The following is a 10,455-nucleotide window of genomic DNA, read 5'->3' as shown; positions in this document are numbered from 1 at the left end:
CCCTGTGAGGGACTGGTGTCCTGGCCAGGGTGTATCCTATCTTCTACCCATTTCTTGCCAGAATACACTCCAGCTCCCCTATGACCTTGTATTAGATAAAGTGGCCAGAAGATGGTTAGATGCTTTTCACGATTTTCACACAATAATAATTTTCTAATCTTATTCTAAACCACATGCCTTGGAATAACAGATAGGTTACAATCCGCTTAGCATTGTTGCATTGCACATGAAAGGAAACAGGAATTTGAAAATTTCTCACTCTGCATGATGTAGCACAATCTAAATAATGTGAGGTTTGTTGTTTTTTTTTTTGTGAGGCTCACCTTAAAGAAAGCTACACTGTTTTGAGCTAATACTGATACCTTCAATATTGTGTTCAAAGCAATCCAGGCAAAATAGGAGTGATTTGTGTAAATAATCTTAAAATTTGATGAGAATATATCGGTTATTTGCGATCTAATACGTGGTTAAGAAATTTTACATTGATCTATTGAACGTTCCTTCCTGTATTTAGTGATCAAAATCAAGTTTTAAAAATAAATCAGCAAAGTATTTATTATTGTCCCTCTTGTAAAAATATCTTATTGAAAATAATAAATCAAAAGAAGGTTTAAACTATAACATGGTCTGAATTCGTTTCTAGAAAGGACAAAACGACCCTAAGCAGTGCATTTCTGATAGTGCGCGTTCCCTACATAATTTATCATTTGTGAAAAGCGTAGTCCCGCTAGATGGACACACATCACGACGCGCGTTCATGTAACATTGTAAAGATGGGGGGTGGCGGGGGCGCGCACAGAGCCAGACGTAACTCTTCCCAGGGAGAGAGAGGGAGGGAGGTAGAGAGATAAGAGAAACGTAGACGGAGAAGGAAACACGGAAATAGAAGGAGCGGTGCAGAGCGAGAGGTGTGGAGGAGACCTACACTCATCTGCTTCAGAAACCCGAATTTTGTGCGTACACTGTAACTCCTTTGCAGTAATCAGACGGGGAATTTTATTGTGGACAAAGGAAGTGAATTTTCTCCCCCGTAAGAGTATCATTCGGGATTGAGAATGTCGGGGAGCCGGGAGGAGGAGCGGCGGAAACTCGCCGACATCATTAACCACTGGAACGCCAACCGGCTCGACCTGTTCGAGATCAGCCAGCCCACCGAGGTGAGTCCCCGGACCTGGCGGGAGTCGCAGGCCTCATCGGGATAAATCCCTGCGGGCAGAAGGATTAAATTGGGATAGGGTGTGAGATAAAGAGAGGCCGACTGACGGATTGCGACGATCAGTCTAATACCTGTAGTTCGTAAATTGCGTGATGTCGTAAAAATCATAGGTAGTCCAGGGAGATGATTTATTAATTTATTTTTGTTAGCCCCAGCTCAGGCACGGGAGCACCAGCACCGAACAAGTGCATGTAACTGCGGAGATTATTATACAAGCTCTCGCTTCTAGGTTACTACAATCACGGTCGTTATCTGCCTGTTTGGATTTGAGGACGTTGCAATCCAGTGTGTCAGTGTTTACATTTAACCATTTATTGACCAACCCGTTGCCCTTAAACGCCTAGTTCTTGCGGGGCAGTGCACAAAAAGCCGACCGTACCCACCAAGCCTGGGAACTGACAAAATTCTGGTGCGCTGTTCTGTTTGAGCGTCTAGTTTCTGGGGTTTTTTTTCCAAGCCTCAAGGGGAGGAGAATTTGGTGCTTTGGCTTTAAAGAATGTGACACGTTTCTCTCCCATATTTTTTTTTCTTTTTAAAAAGTTAACGAGGCTACCAAGATTGGAACTAAAGTAAACATATCGGCTGCTCTTGGTACGACCAGGGGATGTTGTATGCTGACAGGTTTGCAAAGTCTGTCCTAAAACCGCTGAGAAAAAGGTGGCACTGGCTGTGGTGCTCTGATGTGTTTACTGCTGATGGACAGTGCCATAAAGGGTCGCCACTAACTGTTAACCAGTTGGCGACATTGGCTATATATAGTTTCGGACTCTTGTGTATGTGCCTGCGGTGCTTAAAACATCGAGACCTAAATGTCCAGTATTGCCTTATACTAGGTTTAGGTCCTGGGTATGTGTGAGATGCCATTTAGGCGCGCATCAATTAAAGAAATGGGGGTGGGGGTCCGTCAGATTATTCAGCAGGAAGACGTGCAGCTTGCTTTGTGTAACTGCTCAGCTCTGACCCTCTCTGGGGGCTGCTTTTGTTATTCGATTTGTGAGGCAGTTCTCTGCAGTTACTACGGAGGATTGTAATTCAGTTGTAGTCGATTTGAAAAGTCGCAGGTAACTGCTTCATGCGGTATTATGTAGCAATGTCAAATGTTCTTCCCAAACTCTTTTTGCGGTAATTATCGCTTCATTTGATGTTATTCTTTACCACTCACAAGAAACCAATGCATATACGGTGTTCCTTGGGGCGTGTGTTGTCTGTTTTCCTAATGGAATGGACGCTTTTAAAGTGAAAACGAAAAAAATATACAGTAGTATCTTTTTATATACAATTTATCGAATTCGGAGATACGTTTCAAATCCGTCTTTGTAATTGATTGTTTAGATTCAGGGTTATTTGAAGAGATATTTCAACGAATTACCCGCAAACAGTAATTACAAGTACAGTATGTGGTTTAATGAGTCAAAAAATGCAGTTATAAACTTTTTGCAAAGGCGCATTGTTCTTGGAAGTAACTTAATTTGCTTTCCAAAAGCAGCAGTATGCTTGTATTCTGTTTAATATCTTTTATGTGGTTTAAACTAATGAATGGACACACAATTTTAGGCCCTTTGAGTATATTTGCTCTCATATCAATATAATGAATAAAAAAGTAGAACGAACAGCTTAAAGTTATTCAATTACATTAGGGGGTCACAGTCAGGAACTGAAATTTGGGGAACGAAGATGTGTGTAAATGTAGAAGACAGTGGTAATGGGAGACCACATGCTATTTTATGTATAATTTAGTTTGATGTTCATTCCTAGTTCTGGAGGGCTGCTTATCTTCTGATTTTCACTCTACCCTGGACTCTTATTGATTTTATTGAATCAATTGTTCTCTTAATTAGTCTATATTACTTCTGTTTCCAGGTCTTTATGCATTAAGGATGATAAATTACTTATAAAAGCAGGTGGACTGAGGCCTTCCAGAACCAAGAGAATCGCTGCAAAGGGATCACAGCAGATTCTTGTGCAGGATTATTTTCTGTGAGCTTTATTTACTTTAAGATGACATTTTATCAATTAAGAAACTGAGTTAGCTGTTAGTATATATTTAGATGTCGGGTACATTTAATTTTAATCGGGGCGTGTTCAGAGCCATTACTAATTTGCAAGACTGGTGTACTTTGGTGTGTTTTTCAAAATGGACTCTATAGGTGTATGAGGTATATGACTTTTATGTCAGTTGTGGAGTTTTTCCATTATACCAAAAGTTATCCATGTCCCTGCTATTTTGGGGAGTATCTTTTTTCAAGCACTTCATTCCATGAACAGATTTCAGCCCCATAATGAAATAATTTAACCAGAACACATCACTTACAGTTCCTTTAAAATCCCTGTTGTTAAGGCTTGTATAGTCAGCTTGGTGAGGACAGGAAAGTGCCAAGGACATGTCACTGTTGTTCGTTTTCATTTGTTTCAAACCACTAGTGATTGCAGAAGGCATATTTTGCCTTTTTTACTTATTAAAGGGTGTCTTTTCTCATCAAATGTACTTTAATGGAATATTCCCATTTGTTATATATGTTGACCTGTAGACATATTTCTGGGTTATTTTGAAACTGTTTTGCTGTATCTGCACTGCACCAGTGCTGGTTAAGTGTCGATTTAAGTAGGAGATGTGAAACCTCCTGATAAGATAAGATCACTTATACAGTTTCTTGCATTAAGAATTTCTTTTTGCATACCCCAGCTTGCTCTCCATGAAACACTGATAACACTCTAAGACTAGCATGGTAATGGCAGTGCTTGTGATCCCTAAAGTGTTATTACCCTATTATTAATACATGCAATCTTTAAGATTACTCATTAATGCATGCAGTCTTTGATTGAGATTCACCCACCAATATTTTTTTATACACACCCACACAGTCTGCACTTGCCAACCATGTCTCTATTGAAGTTCTCAGCAATGACCCCTCTACCCACTTGGGGAGAGTGCGGAAGTTCAGACGTGCTTCTCCTGTTTGCCCTCCGGTCAAGCCTGTCATCTTTGCACAATACGCACAGTGTCAAGTGATGTCTTGGAGGTTCTGCAGAGCTGGGGGAGTGCAATATCCTTCACTGAAGCTGCCACAAATGCAAGCACTTGGGAAGTTCTAGATTGTTGCTGTTTCCATAGGAGCTAAAAGAGAGCCCTGGCCAACCTATCCCAGTCCATTCCCCGGTGGCACTGATCCAACATGGTGCTACCACTTGGTGAATATTCAACATTAGTGAAGTGGTCAGGCTCGAAACCATGATGTCTTATTCACAGGGCTCAACCTTTGTTTTATGGGTCAAGCTACTGAGGAGATAATGGCTACCATTTTTGTTAATCATTTTAATTGTTTTCTTCTTCACAGTGTGAGTCCTATGAGAGGCAGTGTTGAAGAGTTGTTCTAGAAGTTGTTGCCTGTCTTGGCTATCGCTGTGGAGGGGGTTTTGTTATTTTTGAAGGCTAACCAACAATATTGAAGTGACAGTCCTCGTCCGCCATTTCTATTATTGTTAGGGATACATAGTGATAATCTTTTGCGTGAAAGACGTGGGAAGGTTCTTTGTGTTCTGATAGAGAGCTGTCTCACCCAGGGGGTCCCAGTACTAATCCTCCAGGACCACCTGTGCTGGTTTTCATTCCACTTGAGCTTACATATATAATTAAAAACGGTCTTTGAACTAATAAGCTGTTTGTTAGGAATATTAACAAGTTTTTGTTTCAACTGAAAAGTTGGGGATTTAATTTTACTGGTGAAATGTGATAGTTACATTGTGGAATCTCAACTTACTTAAATGCTGAAAACAGTTGAATAGTTAAAATGAATCTTGTTATTTATTCAGTTAGTTAAGCGTTCAGTTGTTTACCCGAGAAATCGACTGGAACAAGCACCAACTGGTGTGTAGACTCCAGGATCAGGATTGTGGACACCTTGTCTAATCTTTCTGTTTGGAAAATACGGTCCTGTGGATTGCAGGCTGTGAAAAGACTAGGAGCTGTACTGCCATTAAAACATAAAAATCTAAGAAATAACTAATTAAATAATTTACGCATATATATTCTTTTGTGTAATGGGTTTAAACAGTTCAAAATTTCCACATAACTACATCAGGTAATTCTTGTGAGAAGTTCATGGTTACCTCAAACTTCTGGGCCAAATAGTGGACTGTGTATGAGGGCATCTAGATTCTTCTTTTACATTCTGGTCTGAAAGAGTACAAAGTCACAGACAAACAGCCTAGAGGTCTTTAGTGCTTGCGTATAATTAATTTAAGTAATTATATTCTATTCAATTAGTTTGAATACATCAAATCTTCCCCATATCTAAAGCATATAACTCTTTGGAGAGGTTGATAACTCTTAGTCTGTGTCTCCTGACGGACTGGAGTTGTGCAAGTCTTCACTGGCTGGTTTAACAAGGAAGGTGACAGAACTGATGAATTGGCAATTAAGAACAGTTTAAAACCTATAGAACAAATAGCATGTACAATAGCTTGTCTTGAATAAGGATAATTAGAAATACTGTAGATCAAAATCTTATGATAAATGTCTCCAGAGCCATATGTTACATGACTTTTTTATGAAATAACATGTAAAGGTGAGGATAGAAAGCTCCAGATTGTATGTTTTGTTTTTAAGCTGGTCAACATGCTGTATCTCTGCATGGAATTTTGGGCTACTGCAAAAATTCAGCTTTACAAATTTCAGTACATTCCTGTGAACATTCTTAAAGACGGTTATAAGGAGGGGGCATGTCCTGGCACTATAAAATTCAATGGAAACAAGTGGCATCTTGATGACAATATGAAAACAATCAAGAGAGATCAGGTACAACTCAGTGGAGGCGTGGTATGTTCCTATCTAGCATTTTAAGTGAATTAAAGAAAATAATTTAATGCATGTCTTTTGAGGGACACCTGTGATAAATGTTTAATATTTACACAACTAGTTGTCAACACTGACATTGAAACCTCTCCTCACTGAAAGTTTGTCAGTCGTGAGAATATGAGAACATAAGGCCTAAAACAAGCTAAAATGACACATATTGTAATTACATATATAGACATGGTGTCTCCTGTTATGTTGACCAGTGTTGGGACCAGTGTGCTGCTAATAATTTAGTTCTTTGACTCACCTATAAGGTTTTACATGGCTTGGCACCTCAATACCTGTCTGAACTTTTATCGCCCTACTCCCCACCTCGCAACCTCCGCTCTTCAAATTCTGCCCTCCTTACTGTCCCCCAAGCCCGTCTACATTGAATGGGCGACAGGGCCTTCTCCTGCTATGCCCCCAAGCTCTGGAACTCTTTGCCCAAGGATATTAGAGAGTCACCTTCTCTAAACTCCTTCAAATCCAGACTCAAAACCTTCTTCTTCAGAAAAGCTTTTACTTAACTGGTTCCATTCTTCACCCCCCTGCTCTTCTTAATACCACCTTCCACGGTCTCCTCTATTGTTATTGTTGTAATTATAATTGTGTCCTATCGTGTGAAATCTTCTTATTTATTGTTGTAGTCTTCTTATTTATTGTTATTGTCATCCTGTAAAGCGCTTTGAGAAGCCACCTTTAAAGGCGCTATATAAAATAAAGTTTATTATTATTATTATTATTATTATTATTATAGTTTTCTAAAATTCCTTTGAGATTTTATATTTCAAGCTGATTTTTTCTTTATACGTTCTCTACTTTTTTCCCCTCTGCCTCTTATCACCCAATTACCCTCATAATTAATCAGTTCTACTGATTTTTTTGCTGTACAAAGGGATGCAAATTTCACGGTCTTCAGTTGCTTTAAATGAATTTTGAGAGAGGATGTTAATGTGTAACCCAATCCAAATGAAAGCTGTGTAAAAACTGTCTGTTTGGATTGGGCATCACTATAAGCCTGAAGAGATCTCTATGTAGTCAAGAGGTCTGCAGCTCGAAGGTTCATTAACCCAACTCTAGTCTTGAAAGGTATTTTATTTAAAGCCGTCTTGATGCCTTGGTTATTTAGGCATTAATTTTTGGATCAGATGCAAACCAGGATTCTAAGATCCCACTGGCTTTAACTCGATTCACAAGAAGTTGGTTTGCATTTTCCTAGTGTTATGTTCTAGAGTGAAAAACCTCTTTGCCACCCCCTCCAAGTTCATAGAATTTACCATCACTTTAAAATATGAAATTATGAAGACCATTTGGCCCCATCCTCGGTTTAATTAAGCCTTACTTTTGTTTCTCTCTGAAGTGAATGTTGTGCCTGCCCGCCCTGTATGGCTTTAACATCAGTGGTCACTCTTTCCTGAGGTTGTAGATTTCACTTGTCCTTTGTGTGGACTTCGGTTCAGTTGGCCATGGCTAATGTGTCTGACTGGTGAGGTGACCACCTGTTTGCACTGCACAGAAACTTCTATTGTATGTGCTTTCTTTTTTTTCTCTTGTTTTACGTTAAAGTGACTCAACCTCTTCTACTGACAACACAAGTACTATGTAGTTCCATTGTGACTCAGTAAGTTTGGGAAAGTGAGTCATGTGCAAATTATTTTTCAGCCTAGCCTGCACCCATCCCAATCAAGGGGTCAAGATTAGTGAGATGTTTAGTATGGCAAACACAGCTATTCATTTTTTCCCCAAGTTTTGGCAAATAACAGATGATTTGCTAGCCTTTTAATTTTCTGTAGTGTTGACTTTTCATTTTAAATTGGCATTGATTTTGGAATAAGACAAAGCTTTTACCTCAAATTTCTGAGTCAATAGTGGCTTGTGATTGAGGGGACCTGGATTCTTCTCTTTAAGTTCTGACCTGAAAAAAGAGTTCAAAGCCACAACCAAACAGCCGATAGGTCTTTAGTGTCTGTGTATTGTCTATCATTAAACATGACAAATGAGTCATACTGTTTGTGGATGTACATTTGATCTGGTAGGAAGTGTTTAGCTTTTTATTTTAAGGTTTTGGCTGGACATCAAAGTGAAGGCAGTCACTCTAGGTACATGATCAACCTCACATCAGATAAGGAGTGAGCTTTTCCATTCTGAAGTGGTTTCCTACAGGCTTGTGATTGAAAACTAGGTAAGGCATGGCATACATTTAGGAGCTGCTTAACTTTTATTTTGAAGTGTTACTTTAACACATCTCTGTTTCATATTAGGCTTCTCCACAGGGTAGTGTGCATGGTAGGTACTTTCTGTGCTTTTTCGGCTTATTCATAAAGCTGTGCTATGAGAATAGTTTCTTGAACTGAGGTGTTTTGCAAGTCCTACATGTTAAAAAATCAATTTCCAATGCAGAGGACCTGACGGTATGTGAGTGTGGAGAGGGTGTTCTTCATACATAATGGGTGCTGTGTAGCATGGTGCTTATTCTGTCTCTGTGATAGCCTTGCTGGAACTTGGGGTCTTCAGAAAAAGTAGTGCTCATCTCGTGAGGTCATGAGGTACACCAAGAGGTTTGATGAGACAACGTCTTGGAAGGTGACTGTCAAGAGTGTGGGTCCCACTGCCTGTTTGACCCACTGCCTTCCCTCCTCTAGACTCTCAGAGTGAGAGATAATAGATTACAGAGACTGAGGAACAGTTTATAGCACCAGGCATCTTTTTTCTAGGAATATGAGCTGATAAGCTTTTATGCTTCAGTTTTTCGAGTTTCATTCTTGACAAGAAACAGAGCGGCGGAGCAAGTTATTGGATTTGTCAAAGTACCAATTCTCATGTGTCCCTCACTGTTTTTACTGTTTGTTCAAGTGTGATTCTGTTCTGTTGTTAACATTTTCAGGGGTTAGTCTTTACCTGTTAAAGCAAAAGCAAAAAAACTGTTAAGTAACACACTTTACAAGATGTGAATATTCAGATTTACCTAACAAGTTTAAATAGACAAACCAATCCACTGTGTGCTGGATAAGTGTCTGTTTTTATTAAATGAATTAAATTAATATGTAGTATCAAACCCTGTTATGAGTTTAGTTTTTTTATAATTTGTTCATAGGTTAACATTTTCAACAGTACTGATGGCACATTCTAAGACTGCCTTGGGTCCTGCTTGTGCTACTCTTATGTGCTGCCTCAGCAATATATGCGGTAGTTAATTTTACCTATAATGGGAAAAATAGCGCAGACCTGAGTCCATTTGCAATCTGGAAAGGACTAGCGGCATTTTAGGATTAACTCTGATTGTGCATTTAAAAGCCTCTGAAGAACTTTGTCAAAAGCAGATTTAAATTCATTTCCTGCCTTGTGTCTTCTTTAAATTGAATGTTGAAACTGTTAGAGAACTATCTTATTTTAATTAAAATTTTGGATGTATGGTATTTTTGCTTTCTCTAATCGGGTATTTTTTCTCTAGAAAAAAACATTTAACATATAAAGTCTTGTATTCAGCACTTCTGTATCATCCTCTAAATCCGATTCATTTTTTATTTTTTGAAGTGACACAACACAAATTAAATCGTTTCCTCTTGCTGGCACCCATATAAATGCCTGAGTTGCGTGTCTTCACGTATGTGGTAACTAGTCAGTACAACAAAGAGAAGATTGGAATGCAGATGTGCAGGTTTCCTTTCTTGGGTTTCACTCTAGTAAACCTAAGCAGGGATAATGCCTAGTTCTGGCATCAGCTACCCTAGCATTTGAATGGGGTGCAGTTTCCTGTTAATTAATGAGAAGACAACAAGTTTTACTGGTGTAAGTTCATGGTCAATTTCAGGTTTTATTCTGTCACCGTCATGTTTTTAATTTTTTGTAGCCTTGCCTTATCAAGTCTCTGAAGCTAAGCAAGGCATAGTCTAGGATGCCTGACTTCCAAACAAAGCCAGGATGCGGATGTAAGTGGTGTTGGTGGACCAGTTGGTGGCACTCTTCCATCCGGACCAAAATTTCCAATGCAGTGCCCCATTATGGTGACAGGGTACACTGTGCAGTGTAGGAGATGCTGTCCTCTTGATGAGACATTAACCTGATATCCTAAAGACTTGGTCACTGATAATCCCATGGCACTGATATTCATCTTTGTTTACCATTAGAGTTCAGCTCTCTGCTGGACAGCCACCTGTCTCTTTGAAACATATATTCCAACTGTCTCTTCTCTTTCATGCCACTATCCCGTGTATGGAAAATGTAACCAGTTTGAGTTCATGGGAGCTCTGTACTACTCTTCAGTTTGGGAGTTGTTTCTTAGAGAATTCTGGGGTTCCAGTTGCAGTCAGTTGATGACAAAGCTATCTGTGGATTATAGAGCCAAACTTGTGTTCCTAGTGGAGATCGTTACTCCTAGCTAAATTATTTTATTTGTCAGCAG

The 10,455-nt window shown here is 39.3% G+C and overlaps 1 protein-coding gene and 1 long non-coding RNA gene across 20 annotated transcripts in view; one reads left to right on the top strand and one right to left on the bottom strand.

Moving 5' to 3' along the window:
• The first annotated feature begins 821 nt into the window (after nucleotides 1–821).
• The window catches only part of afdna (afadin, adherens junction formation factor a), a 165,036-nt gene continuing 155,402 nt past the window's right edge, over nucleotides 822–10,455 (top strand). For 9 of the 19 annotated variants that reach the window (XM_088625070.1, XM_088625069.1, XM_088625058.1 and 6 more), the window contains exon 1: nucleotides 823–1,157. In XM_088625070.1, the coding sequence (XP_088481196.1) occupies nucleotides 1,056–1,157 (102 nt within the window). In that variant the 5' untranslated portion in view covers nucleotides 823–1,055. Of the gene's footprint in view, nucleotides 1,158–10,455 lie in introns of all 19 variants that reach the window. The other 10 variants (XM_088625059.1, XM_088625073.1, XM_088625056.1 and 7 more) reach the window with 2 other exon arrangements.
• LOC148674679 (uncharacterized) lies at nucleotides 973–1,584 on the bottom strand. Its single transcript, XR_015935364.1, has 2 exons — nucleotides 1,288–1,584; nucleotides 973–1,206 (listed from the first exon to the last, which is right to left on the bottom strand). It is a non-coding gene; the product is annotated as an uncharacterized LOC148674679 (long non-coding RNA).

This window comes from Lepisosteus platostomus, chromosome 3 (genome assembly GCF_059453375.1).
Source record: "Lepisosteus platostomus isolate fLepPlt1 chromosome 3, fLepPlt1.hap1, whole genome shotgun sequence".
NCBI classification, from domain to species: Eukaryota; Metazoa; Chordata; class Actinopteri; order Semionotiformes; family Lepisosteidae; genus Lepisosteus; species Lepisosteus platostomus.
Note: the sequence above shows the minus strand (reverse complement) of the source record. Positions and strands in the feature narration are given on the sequence as shown.